Genomic DNA, 26,938 nt, shown 5'->3' on the forward strand with positions numbered 1-26,938 from the left:
TTTTCCTTCTACAGCTTTTTTAATTTCTTTTTTTTTTTTTACTTGGTTTCTGAGATCCCGGGGTTTCTTATTTTCGTTTTTTTTTTTTACAACGTTTTCTGAGATGACGAAATAATCTTCGCAAAAATGACCAAAAAAACGTCGTTTCACTGCGACGATGACTCGAATACGGTCTAGAAAATGTTAAATGTTTTCCCGAGAAAACGTCCTACACGTTCCTACTGAGACTTACTGCGACGACAAATTTAACATAAACGTACATTTGGATCAAAGCAGAGGTGCCAACATTTATGGCGTAGGCATAGAATTTGACCGTTTTTGACCCGTTGCGACGGCGATCGACTATTCTGCTTTTTCAGCTAAAGTAGCGGTGGGGAAATTCACCGAAGGGGAAAGGGCACGTGACGCGAAAGACGCGTTTAACTGCTGTGCCGTCGACGTTATCTCGGTGACCTCTGACCTGTGACGTCACGAGCCTCGGTCTCGTCAGCCAACAGAAAACGAAAAGGCGGGACTCGCGGTGTCTGGGGTCCGCCCCTCTCCGTTTTGTTTCTGTGGCTTGCCGCACATCTGGAGGAAAAAAAAAACAAAAAACGCACGTAAAAATGGAAAAATGAGCCTTTGTTAACAATAATTGGCACCTCTGATCAAATAAAACGTCATAAAAACGTTAATTTGCTTTGGAAAGTGGTATTTTTAAGCTTCGTGTTTATCCCTGGGGGGTACAAATATCTGAACATTCAAATTTCACGAAATCAAATAAAACTGCCCTTGTTATGATCTTGAAATGGAGTAAACGCACGGACCCGAGATATTTCAGATCTGTAAAAAAAAACAAAAAAAAAAACATCAAAGACGATAGATGCTAAACGCCGCTGTACGTTTTCCACTCGTCTTCCTTCGTATCCACATCCAATCATCCAATCATCCAATCACACGCTCTCCTCTCTCCTTCTCAACGCAATCAACCCACACCACCCCCGCTTCACCCGCAACGTGCAAAACCCTCCACTGTCACGTCCGAACCGCGTGTTCAAACGTGTCTCCGTTTTCCCTTTAAACGCTCCGTTCACGTCGTCGCTCTTTCACCAGGCGCACTGAACGTGTGAAAACGTTCGCACGTGCAAATAACCAAGACATCGTTCCTGAAGACAGGAATGCAATTCCGCCGTCACGCTATATCAGAACGACGTACGGCCGAGTAAAGCTCAGAGTAAAGGAACGCTCTCGCCAAAAAAAAAAAGACTCTACTTTAATTAGTTATTTTTTTCCTGTAGGAAATAAAATGCGAGTTTTGCTCTGACGTTTGCTTCAGTTTTTTGTTGTTTTTTTTTGCACTGGAGCGACGAGTCCAACGTCACTAATGAAACTCTAAAGTCACCCAAAGTATTTCCTCTCTTTCGTAAACATCTTCGTCACAAAGCTGCGGGACCTCAGCGGGACGCTGGAGCATCACGGAAACGCTTTCCTGGAAGTTCGAAAGCAGGAAGTGACGACGCGGAACGATGAATAACGGAGCTTCTTCGCCGTTAAAGGAACTCAGTCCGAGAAGGATTTCCTGTTTAAATTCGCCCTATTTTCACTTCGGTTTCCTGCAGTACACACGACGCCATTCCACTACCTGCTGACAGACAGCGTGGTGCAGCGGCGCTTTAGCGTTTTAGCCCGCCACGCTCTCGCTCACCTCGTCATCTGCTCAAACAGATCGGCTTTCCACGCTCGACTGCGTCGGACCCGGGTCCGGCGTTTTCTTCCACTGTGAGCTGCTTGGAAAAAGATGAGCGGGGGTGAGTGGGGGTGGGGGGGTCGTTTTGTTTTTAGACGCTAACAGCAAAACCTGAGCGTTATTCCTTGTGTCTGAAAAGTTTTCCTTCTATTAAACGCTATCGTTACCGCGCTGGCGATAACGTCGTCTCCCCACCGTTCACACCAGAATCTGCTACGCTGAACGCATCGCGAGTACGTCGGTGTAAACGTATTTGACGCTCGGACGCTCGGCGCGAGAAACGAGATCGCGGCGCGCGAGGATGAGGGTCCGAGCGTTTTGTTTTTTTGTTAGCGGTCATCTCCGCAGCTCCCGCGCAAAACTAAGCGAGCAAACATCAGACAACAAAAACATCTCGAGTAAATTCGGAGCAAATAATAATAATAATAATAATAATAATAATAATAATAATAATAGTGATAATAATAAAAAAATTCCTTTAACCCGGTATTCAGCACCAAAAAGTAAAGCAGTATAAGTATTTACCCATCAGGCAACTACGCGTTCTTATAAATCTACGAAGAAAACATCGACTCAGTGTTCACAAATGGAAAAAATAAAATAAAAAAATAAAAAAACAATAATAATAATAATAATCATTTCCCACGTCATAAATATACAGTGACTGAACAAAAATTAAGAAAATAAATAAAAAATAAAGCTCTTATATCTACATCCACACGTGGGGAAAAATAAAAACAATAAATACAATAAAAAAAATTTTTTAAAAAACAAAAAACAAAACACCCCTGAAATGCATAAGATAGAATAAAGTGCAGAGCGGCTGTTCCACCGAGCCGTGAGAAACCATCTCACCCAAACACAGGAGCACGAAAAGTTCGTTAGTACGCAGAACTCGTGAGGTAAGCTTCGAGTCGCAGGAATAAAACAAAACCCGACTGAAGAAAGCGTGAAGTTCATCTGTTACTCCTGATGCGTTACCGAATCGTTTTCTCTCCTTCTTCGAACACACATGCTACAGTGTGCCTTCAGAAAGCTAGCGCGCTCGTTAATTATTACTAGACGCACAAATGGCGAAGGTTTCGTTTAGCAGGGAAGCCAGAGCGACAAAACCCAGCTGGGTAAAACGTGTGTGTGACGTGCTCACACCCGAGGCCCGACCGGTACGTCCGAGAGCTGATCGGATCGTCCGATACGGAGCTTTACGGTATCGGTGTGGACGGAAAACCGTTCTGAAAGAAGACCTCTCGCACGTTTACTTCTAAATCGGTGTTCCGTTCATCAACAGGAGCTTTCATACGGAACGGACAGACGCAGCGCCGTGCCACTAGGGGGCTCCCCCTCCCCAAAAAAACCCCCCCAACAAGCGAGGACACATCTCACCGTGTTTCACCGTGAACTCAAGCAAACACGTGCCGTTCCGTGAATAAATACGTGACCGCGTGTCAAAAATAAAACCAAAACAGTAAACTAGATGGAGAAAACCGGACACTGTCGGGAAAATAATAAATGAATGAATTAATAAAGAAAGCTGAAAGTGTTGGGAAAATAAAAACAAGTAACAAAGGAACGTCGTGAAAGAACGTGTGAAAAGCTCACGTGCGGAAAAAATGCGTGAAATTCACGGGACTTTTCTGTAAGGGATGTTTTTTTTTGTACGTATGAATATAAATAATAATACTAATAATAATATTTCTATAATTTATGTAATTATATTTCTATAATTTATGTAATTCTATGGGCCGACGTTATGGGAGTTGTTGATAAGACGTCGCTGTATCGGTCGGGCCGCAGTCGTGTTTACGACACCGTCATGTTCGGCGTGTTTACGATAGAGCGCACTGATCAGGGAATCATTTTTAAAACGCCTAGTGTGGAATATCCGACACACACCTGATATCCCACAATGCACTGCGGTAGGTCAGCACCTAAACACTCTGAAGGATGCATTTTACATGAACGAACACAAATTTTTTTAAACAGACGGAGAATACTGCTGGTCAACCCCCCAGAAAACAACAACAACAACGACAACGACAACCCGGAGTCACTGTTTGTGCCTGGGTGTGGCCCTGGGCGTGGCCCTGTTCTCACTCAGGTCCTCTTTGGTCTTCTGGATACATGTGAAGATCTCCTTGAAGAGTGCCCTGTACTCGGGCTGGTACGAGTCGTCCGTGAGGGAGGTCGACCGCGTTTCGAGGGCCGCGCCGGGCGTCTGGACGGCTTTGTGCGCCGGCGCTCGGTCTCCGCGTTGGCAGCGCAGCAACAGCTCCTCGTATTTGGTCTTCAGGACGCTGTACTGCGCGTCCACCTCGTTCAGCAGAGAGATGCCGCGCTGCCTCACTGCCTCCGAGCGGCGTATACACGTCAGCTCGTGCCCGCGTCTCGGTTCCTGCTCTGACCCTTCCTCTTCCTCTACCACCTCCACTCCTGACTCCGCCCCCTTCTCCTCTTCGGCGAGGAAGATCACGTCGTCGGCTACGAGCGAGTCTGTAGGTCGGACGCTCGGCGTTTCCGAGCGCCACAGCTGCCGCAGCTCCTCCACCTCGGCCTCCAGTTCGGCTTGGTGCCGTCGTGTCCTCTCCAGCTGCGCCAGCCGTTCCTCCAGCGCCCGGTTTTCTCGCTCGGTCAGCTCCATAACCTTCTCCGCCGCTTCCCGACGCTCGCGCTCAGTTCCCAGCTGGGTGTGCAGGCTACGCAACGCACTCTGCAGGGCGGATTTCTCCTCCTCCACCTGGCCAGCATCCAGCGCCCACCACGAGAGATCGTCACTGTGGCTCTCTGAGCTCAGACGCCTACACACACACACACACACACACACACACACACGCGCGCGCGTAAGTTTTTACATCACAGATTGCTTCCAGTTTCCAATTCAATTTTTATTTTATTTTCTGTTGCATTTTTTATTATTATTTTTAGATTTTTATTACTTAGAAGGATAGATAGACAGAGACAGACAGACAGAGATAGATAGACAGAGAGAGACAGACAGACAGAGACAGACAGAGATAGATAGACAGAGACAGACAGACAGAGATAGATAGACAGAGACAGACAGACAGACAGAGACAGACAGACAGAGATAGATAGACAGAGACAGACAGACAGAGACAGACAGACAGAGACAGACAGACAGAGATAGATAGACAGAGACAGACAGACAGAGATAGATAGACAGACAGAGATAGATAGACAGAGACAGACAGACAGAGATAGATAGACAGAGACAGACAGACAGAGATAGATAGACAGAGACAGACAGACAGACAGAGACAGACAGACAGAGATAGATAGACAGAGACAGACAGACAGAGACAGACAGACAGAGACAGACAGACAGAGATAGATAGACAGAGACAGACAGACAGAGATAGATAGACAGACAGAGATAGATAGACAGAGACAGACAGACAGAGATAGATAGACAGACAGAGATAGATAGAGACAGACAGACAGAGATAGATAGAGACAGACAGACAGAGACAGACAGACAGAGATAGATAGACAGAGATAGATAGACAGAGACAGACAGACAGAGATAGATAGACAGAGACAGACAGACAGAGATAGATAGACAGAGACAGAGACAGACAGACAGAGATGGATAGATAGACAGAGACAGACAGACAGAGACAGACAGACAGACACAGACAGACAGACAGAGACAGACAGACAGAGACAGACAGACAGAGACAGACAGACAGACAGACAGAGACAGACAGAGACAGATAGACAGAGATGGATAGACAGAGATGGATAGACAGAGATGGATAGACAGAGACAGACATACATAGATAGTCAGATAGATATAGATGGATAGATAGACAGAGACAGATAGACAGATAGATAGACAGACAGACAGACAGACAGACATAGACAAATAGAAAGCTAGACAGACAGATTGAAAGCTAGACAGATAGAAAGCCAGATAGAAAAACAGACAGACAGACAGACACTGCACATGGTGTAACCACTCAAATTATTAAATTATTATTATTTAAAGTGTAATTAATTTTAAAAAAATATCTTCAATCTCTTTTTTATTCAGACGTCCAGTCCCATGTTGGCAGAAAAAGTACCTACTTTTAAGCAGGAACTAAAATGGTTCCTGGAGCATGGTCAAACTCATCCATGTCTCATTTATCCTAACATCCCGAAATATTCCTGAGGTTTTAAAAAAAAAAAGAAAAGAAAACCCAGAAAACAAAACAAAAACAAGCACACAGAGCGAGACCGGGTGGGGCACGACAACTAAAAAAAGCATGTGTGTTTCTATGTGCTTTCAGACTAGCGTTCAGTTCCTTTCATCCGTTTTAATTACACATTTTTCTTGGAGCCACTCGATATGCCCCGCCCGGACTTCCTGTTTCGGTGGAGATGACAGCGACATGTCGGATAACGCTGTGCGTTTCAAGGCACTTTAAGTGCATATGCTTTGTAATACCCAGGGCTGACTTTAGTTCCTGAGACAGAGGTTCAGGAAACATTTCAGTTCCTGCTTCACAAGCTGGAAACGAGGAACCAAACGTCACCGGATAAGGCAGAGAAGACTTAAAAAAAAATAAATAAAAAAAAAAATCCTGGAACATAACATGGTGGAACACTAAACATGAAATTAAACAAGTTTCATCCATAATGAAGAAACAGAAAACTGTTCAAACCGCTGGAACGTTGAAAACGTGCCGGAACGTAACGCTTCGTGACTTGCCGCAGAACACGGAACGTTTAAATCACTCTGAACCTAAGATTACCCTCCCATCTCTAGTGCGTTATCTGTTCAGAGGAAGACGAGAACCGGGTGGGAGGAAGAGGGGGCGGAGACTGGGTGACGCGTCCTCCCGTGTCCTACGCACACAAACGTGACGGTTTGGCTAATACAAACACGACGACGTGTGCGGACTCACGTGTCCCGGTGCAGGTCGTAGACGCAGGAGACGCTCTGAGCCGACAGGCCTCGGCGAGCTTCGGCGCGTTCTCTCCTCGAGCGCTCCGACTGCGACGCCTTCAGCTCCTCCACCTGCTTCTGCAGACCCTCCATGTGAGACTGCAGACCGTCGACCGTCTCGGTCAGGCTGAAACGGAGAGCCAGACCTATTGAACAATTTCATATACATCTGAAACGCTTCTCGCATGCACATCTTCTGCTTCAAACTTTAGGCCACACCCCCTGTTGTGCATTTTTATATACACAACAGCGTGAGAGACATGAATCGGATAAATCAAACCTGCTTTCAGTTCAACCCGTTAACTAACCAACTGGCTTCAGCGTGCACACTTTATACCGCAGACCGCACCTTCAGCATTTCTCCTGCTTCAACTTGCAACAGACTCGATACTTCTAGACCGCCAGAGGCGCTAACATTACTAACGAGAACATCCTAGCATGCAGAGAGAAAAAAAAAAACCCTAGCGCGTGGAAAAAAAATTCAGCGTGATCATTACTTAATAATTATCCGCCTGAAGCCCCGCCTCCTTGCTTCCTATTGGCTCACAAGACCAAAGTTTGTAAATTCAAAGCTGAATGTTCACCTAGTAGTGAAATTAACGGCTATCGGAAGCACATGCAGCGTCCTTCACATCCCGCGTCCTTTCCCCTTCGGTGAATCGGCTTTTCTACCAGGTGAATTTTATTCGTGTTTGGTCTGAACGATGCTTTAAGGAAAACAACAAACAAACAAACAAACCATCGAAGCGACCTGCCAAACATCATAAATGCTCTAGCGTAAACATCGGCACCTTTGAGATCACCAAAGCAGGGGTGCGCAAACCTTTTTGCAGCCAAGGACGTCTTTAACTGTAAAATTAATAACATTTGTATTAATACATTATATGAAGTATGTAAGGTCTACTAAACCTGGAAAAAAAAAATGGAGACAAAATAGACTATCAATTCCAATAATCAATTCTAGTTGTATTTAAACAATCTAATTTTTTTTTAAAGCTATCGTAAAGATCCGGTGGAATTCTTTTTTAATAACCAAATCAGCTGCTTCCAATTGTTCATGAAAAAAAAAAAAGTGAGATTGTGCCATAACTGATCCTGAAAGTACAGATTTACTTCAGAAACAATAAATAAAATAATATGCGTATAATCAAAATGCGTATCTATTAGCACCATAGAGCTTTCTATTCCTGAACTTTCCGCCTGCAGAAGACCTGACACCCGGGCCCATCTTATTACCGGGCGACTAGTTTTTGAGGTATCGAGGTTTGGATCGGACTCGCTCGATTCGAGACGTTTCCACTGCTGTGACTAAAACAAACAAACAAACAAACAAACAAATAAATAACTAACTCACGGACTCCCTGGCTACGTTTCACAGACCCCACTGCGAGAACTTCTGGATTAGAAGTCTACAAACCTTTACTACGTGTGCGCACTCTATTTGTTTCACGCGAAGGTCAGTTCCGTTCACGTGGAGTCGTTTTGATAAAAACGTTCCGATGCGTTCCCGTCCCGCGATCCCCCTCACCTCAGGATCTTTCCCTGGGCCGTGCGGTTGTCCAGCACCAGCCTGTGGTTGGTCGTCTCCAGGTCTCGCGCCGCCACGTCCAGCTGCTCGTACATTTTAGTGTGCTGATCGTTCATCTGCCTCAGCAGCTCCACCTGCTTGTTCAGGTACTGAGAGAGAAAACACACACACACACACACACACATTCATAATGAAACATTCTAATCACTGTATACAGATCAAACTTGTTAAAACGGAGCTAAATTCCATGAGTTTCTCAGGACTTTCCCGGTACGACCACCGATTCCGGCTGTAGTAGTGACGTCACTAAATAAGCTCCGCTGCTCTGGACCAATCACCTTCGATATGCAAATTATTAGAGGATGGAGTGTTTGTGCTAACCTTAAAACCCACAGACATTACAGTGCATCCCAAATGAGTCACTTAGCTAGCTATACCTTTGCTAATCAGTGGTGGGCGGGGGGAGCACGGTTGTTATGGCAACATTATATTTCCACACTATATTTTTGGCTGCTGTTAAATAAATTTGAGACAAAATCAAGACTCGTACGCAAGTGCGCATGTGGGGTGTTTACAATTTGCATATTCATGAATATTCATAATTCGTGCTATTTTAATGAGGGGTAAAGGTGTTGATGTTCTTGGCCAGTTTAAGTTGATTAAAAATATTACTATTTAAAGAAAACTTTTATTATTATTATTATTATTATTATTATTAATATTATTAAATAGGAAAAACACAGATATGATGGTTTTTAAGACTTAACGTGATGCTTTCTGCCTCCACGTGAAAGACTCTTTCCTGTTTGTGAAACCAGTGATGCGTAACCCAAACGGCTTTCAGGCCACGCGTCGGTGAAATATCCCCCGACCGAAACAGCAGAAGTACGAGACTGCGGCAGGACAGCGAAAGAAAAAAAAGAAAACGAAGTGTTTGGTCGACTGGGTTGGATTTCACGGGAAAACCGGACAGAACGCATTCCTGTGTGAAAATCTCTCAAGTCTTTTGTTTTCAGGACTTCCCTTTCCCTGCGCTGCTTCTTCACACGCAGATGGAGGAAGCAGAACACGTACAGACGAGGCCTGAAGTGCAGAGATCGTATCGGAGGAACGCTCAAGCCACTACATGCTCTCAGATTCTAAAGCTCTCGTTATTATGACGACGACTAAACACGTAAACTTACAAACTTACAGTACACACGGGACAGCTAGACAGGAGTGCAGTGTCTGTTGGAGAGATCACAGAACGGATACGCAGTCCCAGTTTCCCCGGTAACAACACCCCTTGGTTATGAGCGAACCCGTTTTCTCATCTCCATTTAAAGCCATTTCATCAATCGCCTTCAGTTAATCATCCGACACCACCTGATCCTTTATTACACGGACTAACGGATTTCCTAAATGATGTCGAATCAATTAAAAGACCTAAAAAGATAGAATTTATCTCTTAGTTAATTACATATGTGACTAGACAATTAGTTCCGAGTTGTGTTTTACTATTTTACTAGAACTATCTCACTATAACACAGGAGTTCTTGAACGCCAAGCAAAAAAAAAAAAAAAAACGTCCTGGATTCCTGGAAGTCTGCAACACAGGAAACAAAGTTCCAGAACTCCACAATAAAAGAATTCATGGAACTATGCAACAAAGGAAACAAAATTCCAGAACTCCATAATAAAGGAATTCCTGGAAGTCTGCAAAGGAAACAAAGTTCCAGAACTCCACAATAAAGGAATTCCTGGAACTATGCAAAAAGGAAACAAAGTTCCAGAACTCCATAATAAAGGAATTCCTGGAACTATGCAACAAAACAAAAAAAAAATCCAGAACTCCATAATAAAGGAATTCCTGGAACTATGCAAAAAGGAAACAAAGTTCCAGAACTCCACAATAAAGGAATTCCTGGAACTATGCAACAAAGGAAACAAAATTCCAGAACTCCATAATAAAGGAATTCCTGGAACTATGCAACAAAGGAAACAAAATTCCAGAACTCCACAATAAAGGAATTCCTGGAACTATGCAACAAAGGAAACAAAATTCCAGAACTCCACAATAAAGGAATTCCTGGAACTATGCAACAAAGGAAACAAAATTCCAGAACTCCACAATAAAGGAATTCCTGGAAGTCTACAACAAAGGAAACAAAAGTTCCAGAACTCCATAATAAAGGAATTTCAGGAACTACGCAACAAAGGGAAACAAAATTCCAGAACTCCATAATAAAGGAATTCCTGGAAGTCTGCAAAGGAAACAAAGTTCCAGAACTCCATAATAAAGGAATTCCTGGAACTATGCAAAAAAGAAACAAAGTTCCAGAACTCCACAATAAAGGAATTCCTGGAACTATGCAAAAAGGAAACAAAGTTCCAGAACTCCACAATAAAGGAATTCCTGGAAGTCTGCAACAAAGGAAACAAAGTTCCAGAACTCCATAATAAAGGAATTTCAGGAACTACGCAACAAAGGAAACAAAATTCCAGAACTCCATAATAAAGGAATTCCTGGAACTATGCAACAAAGGAAACAAAATTCCAGAACTCCACAATAAAGGAATTCCTGGAAGTCTACAACAAAGGAAACAAAAGTTCCAGAACTCCATAATAAAGGAATTTCAGGAACTACGCAACAAAGGGAAACAAAATTCCAGAACTCCATAATAAAGGAATTCCTGGAAGTCTGCAAAGGAAACAAAGTTCCAGAACTCCATAATAAAGGAATTCCTGGAACTATGCAAAAAAGAAACAAAGTTCCAGAACTCCACAATAAAGGAATTCCTGGAACTATGCAAAAAGGAAACAAAGTTCCAGAACTCCACAATAAAGGAATTCCTGGAAGTCTGCAACAAAGGAAACAAAATTCCAGAACTCCATAATAAAGGAATTCCTGGAACTATGCAACAAAGGAAACAAAATTCCAGAACTCCATAATAAAGGAATTCCTGGAAGTCTGCAACAAAGGAAACAAAGTTCCAGAACTCCATAATAAAGGAATTTCAGGAACTACGCAACAAAGGGAAACAAAATTCCAGAACTTCATAAAGGAATTCCTGGAACTCTGAAAAGACAAGAAACAAAATTCCTGGAACTCCATAATAGAAAACTGATACCGATAAATAACATTTCAGGAATGCACCGGAACACCGGAAATAGCGTCATAATGTGAAACACATTCGAGTAATCGCTTGTTATCTAAACAGTGTTTTGGGGAAAACTGCAGGTAAGAAAGTTGGACATTCTGGGAATCTTTTGCTTGACTAATCAGAGACTTTCGGTACGGCAGACTCCGCCCACAACAGTTCCTGTCCTACATAAAAGTACTAAATTTGTTCCGGGAACCGAAAGGTTTCTACAACTAGAAGTGGCGGTGGCTTCCCTGGTGAAAACAGACCTCAAGTTCCTGAGTTCATGAAAACGTTAGAGTTCCTGGAAAGGTTCCTGTAGTAATGGGAAATGGATCCCCGGCCAGTAATCAGAAGGTGTTTACACCGTTCCCGCTGCCGTCCCTGAGGAGGCCAGTTTAAGACACTAACAGGAGGATGTCATGCTGAGGAAATAACCTCCGGACAGACCTGTGGATCCGGAAATGATGCCTGAAGATGATTACAGTGGACGGATCAAACCGCTTTCGAACTCTCAGCGTAGACGCCACAGGACACGTTTGGAAAGGTGCAGACTGTGGCGGTGGAAAACAAACTCGTTCTCTCACACGCTGTCCGAATCGCAGAGTGTTTATTGAGAAACAGGATGTAGGCTCGGCATTGTGGAACGTCCTGTTTCTAAATAAACGCCGCGTAAACGTATGACGAGCGGGAAGGAAGCGTCACCTCGATCTCCTGCAGCTGCTCCTGATTGGTGGAGTACATCTCCTGAAGGCCCTGCTCCAGATCATGGTTCCTCTCCAGCAGAGTCTTTCCCAACTCTGCAGCCAAGTGTAGATCTACACACACACACACACACACACACACACACACAGAACAGTAAACACTAAGCGCAGGGTAAAATGAACAGCTCTGCACACCTTATCAGTCCAGACACAGGAAGTCACCGAGCCACATGCTGGACATCAACGTGTGAGTCACAGAAATCCTGACGCAAGAGCGTCACATGGAGCCTCACACACTTCTAAATCACACACACACACACACACACGACTATAAATGACATTTATTACACTTATGATGGTCTGATTATGCAAGATCTAACCTATAAACATAAAACTATAGCAAACATTTCTATTATATTTAGTGATATGATATTAATATTTAAGATATAAGACCGCTCGCTGATAAGGAACTTACAAAACAAACCCCGTCTCCTCTATCATTTTAACCACAACAGTCTCCCAAAACAAAGATTTACACAGTTCTCCTAAACACCCAGGCTTTGTTTCGAGCGGCTGCGGAACATTTCCGTAATCTGAGCAGACAGATAAATATATACACAAACACATATACGATGTCATTTCTTAAAAAAAATTCATCCGTCTGACTCGCACTCATGTTATCTGCTTTGTAGGAGTCGGATCAAATCTAATGCATGTTTATTTTTCTTCTTCTTGACATTAGAAATTTGAGAAAAAAAACATCATTACTTTTGAGAAGTGTACCGGAATCCGGTTTGTACCATTTTTCATTGATTGACGAATCAAACGTCTCGCGGTTTATCCGTTTATAGTCATATTTAACGTCGCGGATGTTCCGCGAAACCGTCCGACCAAGTTAGCTCCTGTCCTGCCCGTTTTTCTCCCTCTCGAAATACCACAAAAGCATGAAAAAAATAATCCTGTCCTTAAACGTTACAGCTGACACTGGAGACTCCTTCCGTTAGAAAAAAATTATTAAATAAACATCTCCTTACAGGAAACGCCACCAGATCAACGATTATACTTGTTTTATTTGCTAAAAAAACAACAACAAAACAAAACGTTGTTGTTGTTTTTAAAATCTGTTTATTAATGAATAGATTTGGTTACACGGCGCATGCGCTGTACAAGCCCCTGTGAACGAGCGGTTGCTATGGAAACGATTACGAAGTATTACAACGAGCGGGTTAATATAAACCTGTGAGTTTTATTATTATTATTATTAATAATAATAATGATTAAATATTTGAACCAAAAATGATTTATTTATTTTTTAAAAATGCGGAAGCGCGATTTAAACCGTTGCCTCGCGGCGCGTGACCTTCCAGTGACGCCGTTGCTTAGGAACCGTCCTGGCTGCCTTCCAATCCGCATACTACCGCTCTAGCGAGTATGTGAGAGTAGTATTCACCCCTGCACTGGCGTCCTGCTCTCGCACACTGTTTAGTGGGGAAGTATGCGCTTTCTCAACAAGCCCGGTTGTTTTTTTTTTTTGGTTTTTTTTTTGCAATGCGGTAAAGTTTTGATGAGAGGAACTAAACAAAACGCATTAAAAACACATATTTTTATACAGATTAACCCCAGCATACTTGGACATGAAGAAATAATGAAGTAAATACTGTTTATCTGCAGTGAGGATGCGTACAAGCGTTTATAAACTCGCATATCTAAGCCTATAATATATAAGGTGCATTATTATGCATCCAAACCGGAAATAGCCTCAAATATATATGATTATTATTATTATTTTTTTTTTTTATGTGTTAGACATATTAACCTGCTTCAAATATAAGAAAATAAAACAGTCTGGGTTTTTTTTTTTTTTTTTGCCCTCATTAACTCAATAAAATATATATTTTTAAAAGAGTATAAATAGGATATAGAAGTATAATATAAGCAGTGATGAAGATGCGTGTATATATAAAAGATTTTAGATTAAATAGGTTAATACTAAAGGTACAGTGCAATTATAGTGGAATATTTAGGACATAATGGTGCATTAAAGGTGTCAGAATGATATGTGAGGAATAGGAAGGTCTTCATGTCTAAGGAATAGGATTATTCAGTGATGGATGTAGGCGGACAGTTTAAAAGCTTGACCTCACCATGCTCAAGCTCCTTCCTGCTGTACCACAGCTCCTGCTCCTTATCAAATTCCTCCTCCACTATCACCCCCGCGAGCATCTTCACAACTTCTGGAATCAACCTAAAAGCTCTCTCGGGTCTTCCTTTACCCGTGGAACGCCGTCTACATCGGGTCACTTTGTACACTGGTGAACAGAAGAGCAAAAAAATAAAAAATACTCCCAACACACCCGGTGGCGTTGTTCTGCAACTGCGGCAACGTGGCAAACTCCACAGCAGGATGAAAATACGAGCCGAGTCCCAAAACAACTCCTCGGCCGCTAATGAGTGCACTCGAAACGCCTTAGCGTGCGCACTAGAGAGTGCGCTCGAGGAGGGAAATCACCGCGGTTTGAAATTCAACCGATAGGAAAGTGGACTGACGTCGCGTTGGCCAATGATCACGAAACAAGGAGGAGCGTTGTCCAATCAGAACGCGCGTTTGCCGTCACGTGACTCCCGAATAGTCTAACGCCTACTTCCGTACACAATGAAACACAGGGATAGTTTTTTTTTGGTGCATTTTTTTTTCTTCGCACGTTCGGCGATAGTTTTACTCAACATAATAATAACAATAATAATAATCATAATAATAAAAATAAAAAAAGAGTTAGTAAGAGTTAATCACGTGTATACAGAAGTAATTTATTATTTTATGAAATAGTTGATTAAAAAAAAAGTTTCTTCCGCCTTGCTTTAATGTAGTGAGTTTTTATTATTATTATTATTATTATTATTATTATTATTATTATTAAAAATAAAAACAGATCATCATGAAAGTATTGAGACTGAACACACATCCAGCCTCTGTGGCTTACTCCATGACTACACTCGGATCCAGTATGATGAACAGCATTTTTAGTTTTTATTACGTCAAGCTGTTCCTGAACAAGTACAATATATCAGAAGGAGCTTTCCACAAGTCCCAGGTGAGTTTTTACCTGTTTGCTCATTTGTATCTACCTGCAGTTACAGTTCAGGTCTTACCTTTACATACGATCATAAAAACAGCATTTAGTTTTATTTATTTAGTCCTGCCCTGAATAATCTATTTCACATTACAGATGTGTACATACAGTCCACAAGACACCGAATTTACACAAATGAACCGGTTCAGAAGTTTACACACGCTCCATTATTAATCCCGTGTGTCGTGACCTGGATGATCCACAACATGATGTGTGTATGTTCTGTGAGAGTTCTTCACGAGTCCCGTGTTTATCCTGAGCAGTTAAACTGCCCACTGTTCTTCAGAAAAATCCTCCAGGTCCTGCACATACTTTACTTTTCCAGCATCTTCTGCATATTCGACTCCTTTCCAACAGACTATATGATGTCCAGATCCGTCTTTTCACACCGAGGACGACCGAGGGACTCGTACACGACTATTACAAAAGGTGCACACGCTCACCGATGCTCGAGAAGGCATAGATTAAGAGCCAAGGGGAATGGGGGGTGTAAACTTTTGAACAGGATGATCGGTGTAAATCGTTATTATCTTGAGATTGTAAGATCTTACTTTTTCATTTAGTACCGCCCTTCAGGAACTACATGAGAGATTTACATGTTTCAAAATAATATCAATTTACACTGATTATCCTGTTCAAAAGTTTACACCCCCTCCCCTCCCCTCCCCTCCCCCCAGCTCTTCATGCACCGTGTTGCCTTCTTGAGCATCAATGAAAATGCAAAAAAAAAAAAAAAAAACCTCGGAGTGTCCTCTGATTACGACACTGACATCCTCACAGTAACCCAGCGGCTTTCTGTAAACATCTGTAGACAGGTAAAGCGTTACAGGCGTGATAGCGGTGTGGTCTGAGGTCTGTGTCAGGTAAGTCAACGTAAAATATGTCAGTGAATCGGATCGAAAAATAGACCGGGTCAAATCCGATCTGATGTTGATCCAGCGTTTCAGAGACACTATCGAGTCACGTTACAATACTCAGCGTCATCCCTTCTCTACTTAAAGGGATTTAACTTGGAGCTCTCACTGATAAAGAGACACGGTAAAGGTTTCCCAAGAAGGACAAAGCAAAGAACGCTCAGTTGTTCTTTATGTATCGTTGTTTCCGCTGATCATCTAGTTGTTTTTTTGCGCCAGAGAACAGGTTTGGAGGGTGACAGACAGCAGGTTTTGGGTTCGGCAGATTGCACACATTCATGCGAGGCCAGGTGACAACTCCGGTTTCAAATGTAAGCCTGATGCAAATCCTCGCAGAGTTCTTGCACATTTCTGGGAAAGCATGTAAATTGGGAATCCCTTCACTTTTCCAGACTTTTTATAGACCTGCACGGGAAGGTTTACATTTGAAACCAGATTTACAAACATAAAACTCGAGTTTCCAAATAGTTTCCGTACTCTGGACATTTCCAAAGACGTAATATGTATTATTATATAATATAAGTCAGAAATTCCCAAAGGAGGGAAGATGGGAATGCTCGACTTTTCCAGACTTCCTAGACCTGCACAGGAACGCATTTGAAATCAGACTTACAAATGTAAGTCTTACTTACAAACTTAGAGGTTAGCACGTCCGCCTCACACCTCCAGGGTCGGGGGTTCGATTCCCACCGTGGCCCTGTGTGTGTGGAGTTTGCATGTTCTCCCCGTGCTGCGGGGGTTTCCTCCGGGTACTCCGGTTTCCTCCCCCAGTCCAAACACATGCATGGTAGGCTGATTGGCGTGTCTAAAGTGTCCGTAGTGTATGAATGGGTGTGTGAGTGTGTATGTGAGTGTGCCCTGCGATGGATTGGCACCCCGTCCAGGGTGTACCCCGCCTTGTGCCCGATGCTCCCTGGGATAGACTCCAGGTTCTCCGTGACCCTGTAGGATAAGCGGTGTAGAAGATGGATGGATGGATTTTTCCTATTTTTATTATAATAGGCATTCTAGAAAATAGAAATAGAAATTTCCAAACAATGGAAAATGAGAAATAGTAAGGAGTATGTTTCTCCAGACCTCCTAGACCTGTGCAAGAACCCTGTTTCCAAAATTTTCTAAAACTGAGATTTAAAATTATGGAAATGTCCAAAGGATGAACGAAGCAGGAATAATCTGGTGTCTAAATAATACAGAGTATAGAAAATGTTTCAATTAATTTTTTTCACTCGTGGGGAAAAAGCCAGAATCCTGTGGAACATTCCCAATATTTTATTCCCGGATGGTGGTTATAATCCGCTTCTCGTCATGCTCAGGTGGTGTATCTGATCTGGAACGCGCTGAACGACCCGCTCTTCGGCTACCTGCAGGACAACTCTCGCATTTCCTGCTGCTCTCAGCGAAGGATCTCCATCCTGTACGGCGCTCCGTTCTACTGCCTGGCCTTCCTGCTCGCCTGGTTCCCCTGGCGATCGTACGAGGCGGGGGATTGGCTGAGCGGCTTGCACCTGGTCATCACGCTGTGCGCCTTCGACGGCTTGCTGACCTTCGTGCTCCTGGCCCAGTGCGCCCTCTTCGCCGAGATCTCGGAGAACCACCAGAACCGGCTGAGGCTCATCAAGTACAGCCAGGTGGCGTCTCTCGTCGGCTCCTCCAGCGTGCTCTTCTGCGGCCTCGTCTCCGACAACATGGACAACTTCTTCTCCTTCCAGCTGTTCTGCGTGTTCGTGGCGCTGCTGGGATGCGCCTGCATGGTCTACACGGGCTTACACAGCCAGAGCCGCTTCGACGCGAAGGTCACGGAGGCGAGTTCGCAGCAGCCGCCTCTGTCGCTCGCCGCCGTGGCTACCATGACGCGCCAGATCCTCACCAACCGCGACTTCCTGCTGTTTGTAATCATGAACTTTTTCCAGGTCTTCCTCTTAGCCTTCTTTAACAACTTCGCCATGATCTTCGCCGACCACCTCATCCCGGCGGACGTCCTGCCGTCGCTGGCCAAGAGCCTCATGTACGGAGCCGGATTTATCTGCCCCCAGGTGCCGTCTTAAATGCAATTAAGTCACGTTTAGCCGTTACGATATTATACAGGAGCGGAAGGGCGTGAAAAATGTCCAGTCGTCCCAGTAATTACAGCTGAGATACCTGCGTGTGGGTAATTATGTAGTTATCATCAGAGGCTCGGAGCAGAGCAAGAGAAGGTGTAGAGCACGTTTACAGCGGGCCGCTTAACAGGATCGCTTCAGGAGATTATCAGAACAATGCTTTTCAGATTTTCACCACGGGACATGTTTTTAAAAAATTTTGAATCGTCTTAAGTAAAGTAGTGAAGCCGAGGGGGGACGCTCGCTTTATTATCGACTTCCACGGGTGGGGGGGGTGGGGGGAATAAGACAGACTGGAAAAGAGAAAGCAAGAGAGACAACAAAATGAACGAATGAACCAGTGAAAGCATGTAAAGGGAAAACGGAAGGATAGAAACAGAGAAGACGGCAATAATGAAAGGGAGGAAAGTGGAAAAAAGACAGAATGAAAAAGATATAGAGACAGACATACAGGCAGGCTGGAAAAGAGAAAGAAAGAAAGAAAAAATGAATGAATGAATAGATAGATAGATAGATAGATAGAAAGAAGAGAAAGCAAGCAAGACAGAAAGAAAGAATAAGACAGACGGACACAGACAGACTGGACGATAGAGAGAAAAGAAAGAAAGAAAGAAAAAGAGAAACAAGCACACTGAATGAGTGAATGAATGGAAAAAGGAAGGAAAGAAACAATGAAAGAATAAAAGGAAAGAAAAGTAAGAAGAAAGAACGATTAAGATAGATAGATAGATAGATAGATAGATAAAAAAGAGAAGGAAGCAAGACAAAAAGTCAGAATAAGACAGATGGACACAGACAGACTGGATGAGAGAGAGAGAGAGTGAGAGAGCGAGAGAGAGAGAAGAAAGAAATAGAAACAAGTGCAATGAATGAGAGAATGAATAAGAGAGAGAGAGACAGACAGAGAGAGAGAGAGAGAGATGGGAAAGAGAACACAAGCAAGACAGAAAGAAAGAAAAAAGAAAGAAAGAATAAGACAGGTGGACACAGACTGGATGAGAGAGAGAAGAGGACGAAAGAAAGAAAAGTGAATGAAACGTGTGACGAGCAGCTGCGCTACTGTCAGAGCTGCTGTTATGAAAAATCGACACCTTCCGACCAATCACAATCCAGAATTCAGCAGCGCCGTGGTGTAAAGTTCATTTTTAAATGAGGTCTCACTCTCACAGTAAAAATCTCACTCTTTCCTGTGTGTGTGTGTGTGTGTGTGTGTGTGTGTGTGTGTGTGTGTGTGTAGTTACTGGTGTTGTGCAGTCAGAATCTGCTCCATGGGATTGGGTATTACCGCATCATCCTCATCACCTTCGCTGTGGAAGCAGGAGGCGCCGCGCTGATGCTGCTGCTCGGGTCGGGACAGTACTACTGCCTCGCTGTGTTCATCACCGTCAACATGTAAACACACACACACACACACACACACACTCACACACACACTCTCCTGAACACAGGTGAAAAGTGCAGTGTTGCTTTTGCATTCTGAGTGCAAATACCCCGTTCTTTTCTGTTTTTAAAACATCACACTACCGTTGCTCCTTCTGTGGAAACATCTTTATACAAAAAAAAAAAAAAAAGGATTCCTCATCTATTCTGTACACTTTATCCAGCATGCGTGTTTTACTTCTTTCCTTTCCCTCGTCTCTCTCTGGACGTGTTTTAGGATTTTGATCCAGGCTGCTTTCAGCCTCTTTAACCTGCCCCTGGCCGACCTCATCGACTTGGACCTGCAGAAATACAAGCGCAGGTAACGCACAGTCCGGTTCTGGATTCTGATTACGTTATCGTTTCTATAGTAACAGCTCATTCACAGGCACTCCAAAAAAACAAACAAACAAACAAACCCCCCCCCCCCCCCAACCAAACCCAGATTGATTGATTGATTTATTTAAATGCGTGTAATTCGTTGATACGGTGAAGCTCTCTCTGAGGACTTGGAAATGGAAGGAGTCTCCAGTGTCAGCGCTGTGGGTTTTCCCGACATCTTCAGGACAGGGGCGTTTACGCGTTCGCGGTTTCTCGGTAACGGGACAACTTCAAAAGAGAAAAGAAAAAAAAAAGAGAGAGCGGCGGGTGAGGGAACGTCATCGAACGTCGGAAAAAAAAATAATCGTCATTATTTGTCAAAATGTCGTCGTGTAAAGTGGAATAAAACGCTTCGGGACACGCTGTTCTGGGCAAACAGTCGACGTCATGGTGGTAGCGTGACCCTGCTTTATCACACCACCCTGTTGTTGATTATTTTACTGTAACAGAACCACACGGAGTGTTTTATTCGTTACTGAATTTGTCTAAAAACGTGCGTTACACCAATTAGACGCTTTAATAATAATCCTTTCCCTTTGAAAGGAAAGGGAATCCTTTCCCCTTGACTTCAGAGTAAGACACATTACAACTGCAAACTGAATCCTTCTATTTCGTCGTCTAACTTCTATAGAGGACGTAGAGTTTTCCTGTGGAATATAAATATAAAGACTTTTATTTAAGCGTCAGTCTTTTTAAAGCGCTCGTATATCTGGTAACGTCGTTATGTCAAATTAGGCGTGACCTCCAAAGTTATGAGTATTATTATCACACTATTCTTATTAGGATACCTGGTACAAGCCCTGATTTTTTAAACACACCCGCTGGTTAATTGCGCGCGTGTGTGTGTGTGTGTGTGTGTGTGTGTGTGTGAATGCTCAGACTCTCACTGTATTGGATTCAGGTTTAGTATTTGCATGTAAAGCCGTGAGCGTTTACGTCGGTCTGTTATTACAGGTCGACGTGTGTGCGAGTAAATTCAATTAAATCACACCTGAGGATTGTTTACGAGGGAGTGAACTCCGGGTGTGGCCTTCTTTAGAAGTGCGGCTGATTCAGGTTTTAAACCCGGGACGGTAATTCGAAGCTAATTACCGTCATCAGAGATAATTCGGTTAACCACACGATGCGGCGCGCCTATTAACGGATCGATTTCCTCACATGGCGCTGAAACTCCCACGGTGGGACATACGGGTGCATCGAAAAAAATGTGAAAAAAGTTCATTCCAACCGCCCCGCTTTTTATTAAAATAAAAAGAATTTATAATACAGAAATGTCGACCTTGTGAAAAGTATGTTAATTTATGCGCTGATACTCGGTCAGGGCTTTAATCCTTTAATCCAGGAATTACTGCGTCGGTGCGGCGTGGCATGGAGGCGATCAGTCTGTGGGACTGCTGAGGTGTTCTGGAAGCCCAGGTTGCTTTGATAGCCTTCAGCTCGTCTGTATTGTCGGGTCTGGTGTCTCTCGTAGATTCTCTATGGGGTTCGGGTCAGGCGAGTCGGCTGGACGATCGAGCACAGTAACACCACGGTCAGTAAACCAGTTACTAGTAGTTTTGGCACTGTGGGAGGTGTCGAGTCCTGCTGGAAAAGGAAATCAGCATCTCCATAAAGCTCGTCAGCAGATGGAAGCATGAAGTGCTCTAAAATCTCCTGGGAGACGCTGCATCGACTCTCGACTCGAGAAAACACACTGGACCAACACCAGGAGATGACCTGGCAACCCAAATCATCACTGACTGTGGAAACTTCACACTGGACTTCAAGCAGCTCGGATTCTGTTCCTCTCCACTCGTCCTCCAGACTCTGGAACCTTGATTTCCAAATGAAATGAAACGTTGACCTCCATCTTCCCCGTGATTGTGCTTGTGTACTGAACCAGACTGAGAGATTAGAGCCTCAGGAAACCTTCACAGGTGTTTTGAGTTCATTCGCTGATTAGAGTCATCTCAGGTCGACATTTCTGTACTATAAATTCTTCATTCGAATATTTTGAGATGCTGGATGTTTGATTTGCGTGAGCGGTAAGTCGTAATCATCGAGATTACAACAAACAAAGGTTTGAAATATTTCACTTCGTGTGTAACGAATCTAGAATATATGAAAGTTCCACTTTTTGAATTAAATTACGGAGAAAAAACAAAAAAAAAGATCTTTTCACACGATATTCCAATTTTTTTGAGCTGCACCTGTATCATTTTTTCTTAAAGCCATTTCATTCCACTTTAAACTCAGTGTGTGTATTTACCAAGAGTCGATTTCTAGTTGTTTTTCTCTCTCGTCTCCACCAGCTCTCCGCTCTCATCTATGGTTTTCGGGACCAACGCGCTCTTCACCAAGCCCGCCCAGTCTTTAGCGCCCATGTTGGTGGTCTCCATTTTAAACCAGTACGGCTACGAGGAGCTGAAGGACGGGAGCGTTATCGATCAGAGGTAAACGTCATAGTAATGTTGCGTTGGACCGACTGGACAGAACTGAAAATGCAGCTGAAGCGTAGTGGTGTGTTGCAAACCTCGTTCCTACTCCTCAGTTCTGGATATATCAAATAAAAAATAATGATGCTAAAGCAATCTCCCCAAGGCAGGAATATGCGCGACCATGAGGAAAAAAAAATAACCACTTAAAGTGCCACAGTAAAATGTTGAATGTTTTCAATCTTGGAAAAGCACACGGAGCGCGAGTGTTCACTTACAGCAGTACCGGGTTCCACAAGCCTGAAACTGATTCGACAATTATTACAAAATAAGACATTAATTCAACCGTTCACGTGTCAGGGGCGGGACAGGGGCGTGGCTGTTGAAAAGGTAATGAGGTGCATTCCAACACATGATCAGTGATCCGACGGTTAAAGATCATTTTAAAGCAGCCTGTGATTCATAATGATACGATGTACTGTAGTGCTGTTTCGACGTGATGCTAAACAGTCGATTTAAATTAGAGAAAAAGTTTTAAATCTGAGGAGTACGAGGCCACGCCTCTTTTACTGGGACCGACAGACGCAGCTGTCAATCCTTTAGTGAATCACAGAGGCCACGCCGACCTCTTTTGGGCTGAGATATAGAGGCCACTCCTCCTTCGCTTGGTCTGAGATACAGAGGCCACGCCTCCCTCATTTGGTCTGAGAAATAGAGGCCATGCCTCTCACACTTGGTCTGAGACACCGAGGCCACGCCTCCTTCGCTTGGTCTGAGATACAGAGGCCACGCCTCCCTCATTTGATCTGAGACATAGAGGCCACTCCTCCTTCACTTGGTCTGAGATACAGAGGCCATGCCTCCCTCATTTGGTCTGAAAAATAGAGGCCATGCCTCTCATACTTGGTCTGAGACACCGAGGCCACGCCTCCATCGCTTGGTCTGAGATACAGAGGCCACGCCTCCCTCATTTGATCTGAGACACAGAGGCCATAGACAGAGGGTTGTCCAGTTCAGTGGAATTGGTTATGCTAAATCACCCCTAGGTGTGAATGAGTGCGAGTGTGAATATGTGTGTCCAGGGTTTACTCCAAACTCACTCCCAGTATTCCCGGGACAGTATTCCCAATATGCCACGCCTCCTTCATTGGAGTAATTCACAGAGACCATGCCTCCCTCACTTGGTTTGAATCACCGAAGCCACGCCTCCTCCAAAAACGCTTAGTGAAGATGAATGAATGAATGAATGAATGATTGTCTTTTCTCCAAACTGGGAAGGTTAAAATCCTGAAAAAGACTGAGCAAGACCCTTGAGCCTCAACTGCTCCATGTGGTCTGAATTGGATCTTGCCAGATACGTAAATGAACGTAAATAAACGTAAACTGATACAGAGACATCTGGTGCCCTCTAGAGATTCACAGGGGCACTATACAGCTATATAAACAAGAATATGTTCAATTAATCTCTCTCTCTCTCTCTCTCTCTCTCTCTCTCTTTCTCTCTCTCCCCCACAGTGCACTGGACGCGCTCCACAGCACCATGTTCTACCTGGTCTGCTTGGTGCCGTTATTCATCACCGCTCTGCAGTTTCTCTGCTGGAAGCCGTTCTCAATCAGAGACAGTCACACGATTGACTCAAAGTACGTAGAGGGATGATTTCGTGGAGACCCTCCGTAGTTTCAGTCAATATAATTACAATCACAATAGATTTTTCATAGGATTTAAAGACTATACAGGTTTTGGGGGAGGATTTTTTTTTTTTACTTTTTATTAGTGGGATACTATAACTACTGACACATTTGAAAATGGCTGTTTTTTTTCCCCATCCATGTTGTGACTTTTATGCTGCTGGTGGTGGTGTTACAGGAGCCCTTGGGAAGATTGAAGACGTCGTGAATAGTGAGATTATACGTTATTACATTAATGTGATATACAGAGAAAAGACAAAAACGTACAAAATTGCACTGGACCTGACTTGAGTGGGAAGAATTATGAAAATGAGCCCGAGTGGACGTGCCTCATGCGATGACAGATGTCTGGTGTCAGTTCTAGGGGTGCCAATAATTTTTGCAAAGAAATTAAAAAAAAAAAAACATGCCCAGAACATGTACTAGGAACTCAAAAAACCTAAACACTTAAATCCCAGATAAAACATTACTTCTATGAGAAGTCATTCTAAACATCATCTATATTTTATTGTCGTGTTTTAAATCATTTGCAAGATGATTAAAAAAAAACAAAAAAACTTCGTAAAGGCACAAAACCACTTCTCCCACAGGATATAACATAATCTTTACCAGTATTTCCGTTTTCTGCAGGATATAATTACCTGTTGTTGTTGTTGTTGTTGTTGTTGTTTTTCTTCAAGTCCTTTTATAGTTGGTAAAATGTGGGATGTTTCACGACTCATGAAGATCTCTACATTCTGTAAAATCCTAAAGATACGCCAGTAATAATTACATCACACATCCTTCATGTTAAATAAAAAAACACAACAAACACACACACACACACACACACACACAAAAAATACAAACCCCTGACCCAGTCCAAACAGAGCTAATAATGTCCATTTGGGCTCCGTTACACGAAGGGTGCCAATAATTTTGGAGTTCAGTTGAAAAAAGACTGACCAAAACTGATCGGAGCTAGGATCAGGTGACAGCACGGTGCAAGAAAGTCGGTTAGTCTCGATTTCGGCTAGCCCCGGAGAACGTCTTACGACACGGGGCGTTTTCATCGGTGGATGTGAAAAACAAAATGGAGGAAGGAAAACAAAAAGAACGCCTTTTCAAATGTGCGCACTTCAGTGTGAAGGAGGCATTACAGTGGGAATGTTGTTGTGGAGGCTGTATGGGTATAAATGTCTGGCTGATGAACGGTACTAGGTGGTACTAAAGGTACCCTGGTTAAGATTCTGCACTGTGGATACGTAGAAGGGTGTGAGTTTAAATCTCAGCACTGGCAGTAAACCAGTCCTCCAGGAACAGTGTAAACACTGAGCTGCTCGGCTGTGTGCTCGGATAGGATCGTAACGTGATTTAAAAGTAAATAAATAAATAAATCATCCTGGATAAAAGCAGCTGGCTCTTTTGAAGCACCAGTGAGGAACCTAAGTGCACTTTACTGCAGATGAAAACTGTTTGTGATGTAGGATGTAGGGATATTTTTTTTTATTATCATTAAACAGTGACGTCATACACTATGATCACCAGGTTCTACTGTGCAGGGGAAGATTGTTTACAAAAGAAAGGTACTTTTAAGAAATCCTTTTCTTTTTTTTTTTCCTACACCCAACGGGCCTCGTTTATCAAGTCGAATATTGCGTAATTATTGTCGTATAATATTCCGTAATTATCGTCGAGACGTCGTATACGACAGGATGAAGATGAATCTACGGTTATAACGAAAGTTGTGAAGGAGGAACCGAAGAAACGTCCACACGTCACACACCTCATATGACTGGTCTGAGGAATCGTACGAGCCAATCGTTAGGATTTAACGTTTTACCGCTTCATAGAACTGAGACGCTTAGCAAGCGTGTGTCCGTTGTAGCCGATGGCCGACACGCTGCAGTGGCTGAGCTGCGTTAATGGAAAATTTAGCACGTAACGCTTTCTCCTTTTATAGGGTGCCGTTACTTTTGTTCCGCCCGACCGGCTAGTCTTATTCGTCTTCATTTATGGATTAAATTTTGTTCGTGTCCAGTTTGATAAACGAGGCCCGACACCATTTTTCTATACGTATTACTTTTTGTAATGTGACTTTTGATGTAGGATTGATATCCGAGGGAACAAGTGTATTTTCTTTTTTATTTTTTTTGGCAGAAAGGTGTGTTCAGTGTGGGGGGAAAATAAATCATTACGTTGTGTAAGAAGCACAAATAAAAAAATAAAAAGTTTACTCCATTCGCGTTGCAAATTCATTGCGGTTATTGATCACGAATGTGAAGTTTTGAATAAATTTGAATAATAAAAAAAAAAAAGATGGATTTTGTTCTTTTCGTCTCTTCATTTTTGCTCATTTTCATGAAGGGTGGCAATACTTCCTACATCTGTAATAGATTACGTTATAATAAGAAACACGTGGGGGCGTGCTGTTATAAGAAAACAATCATACAGGAAGCGGAGTTCTGCTGTTACCACACCGAAGTTGATTATTTTCCTTTAACAGCGCGTCCCACGGTGTTTTATTCCTCTTATACCACAACACCTTGCCACTCAGGGTATGAAATTTGCACCCGCCAAATGCGGGAGAATTGTCTGGAACACTTCTCGCACAAGCAGGGCTTACAAAAATAGAAATCTAAATTTGCATAAATCAGTTGTACTCGTTCCTCCCGTTCGTGGCTAACTGTCTGTTGCGATTATAAACGAACTCCCACGTAACGGCTCGTGAAAACATTGATCAGCATCACGTTCGTGTTTTACTGTAAAACTTCGGAGACGTTTTCCTGGAATTCAACCTCCGAAAAGAAAACAAAGTGAGGTCACGGGGAGCACGCCGAAAAGAGGAGATGTTTGAATGAAACGTGGAAGGTAACGGAGAGCG

At 43.2% G+C, this 26,938-nt stretch overlaps 2 protein-coding genes across 4 annotated transcripts; one reads left to right on the plus strand and one right to left on the minus strand.

Moving 5' to 3' along the window:
- On the minus strand, nucleotides 1–19,527 carry cdr2a (cerebellar degeneration-related protein 2a). 3 transcript variants are annotated; one of them, XM_053612455.1, is made up of 6 exons: nucleotides 19,414–19,527; nucleotides 14,173–14,337; nucleotides 12,030–12,142; nucleotides 8,203–8,351; nucleotides 6,634–6,801; nucleotides 1–4,521 (listed from the first exon to the last, which is right to left on the minus strand). In XM_053612455.1, coding segments are annotated over exons 1-6 (1,344 nt in total). In that variant the 5' UTR covers nucleotides 19,415–19,527; the 3' UTR covers nucleotides 1–3,773. The 3 variants fall into 3 exon arrangements, with proteins under 3 accessions (XP_053468430.1, XP_053468432.1, XP_053468431.1); XM_053612457.1 differs by lacking the exon at nucleotides 6,634–6,801; XM_053612456.1 differs by lacking the exon at nucleotides 19,414–19,527 and having other exon boundaries at nucleotides 14,173–14,403.
- Nucleotides 14,631–26,295, plus strand: mfsd13al (major facilitator superfamily domain containing 13a-like). Its single transcript, XM_053612454.1, has 7 exons — nucleotides 14,631–15,120; nucleotides 17,387–18,106; nucleotides 19,410–19,564; nucleotides 19,830–19,913; nucleotides 22,264–22,404; nucleotides 23,902–24,027; nucleotides 24,254–26,295. The coding sequence occupies exons 1-7, from the start codon at nucleotides 14,965–14,967 to the stop codon at nucleotides 24,270–24,272; spliced, it is 1,401 nt and encodes a 466-aa protein (XP_053468429.1). The 5' UTR covers nucleotides 14,631–14,964; the 3' UTR covers nucleotides 24,273–26,295.
- Nucleotides 26,296–26,938: the final 643 nt, after the last annotated feature.

The sequence above is a fragment of the Ictalurus furcatus genome, chromosome 24, assembly GCF_023375685.1.
Source record: "Ictalurus furcatus strain D&B chromosome 24, Billie_1.0, whole genome shotgun sequence".
Classification (NCBI taxonomy): Eukaryota; Metazoa; Chordata; class Actinopteri; order Siluriformes; family Ictaluridae; genus Ictalurus; species Ictalurus furcatus.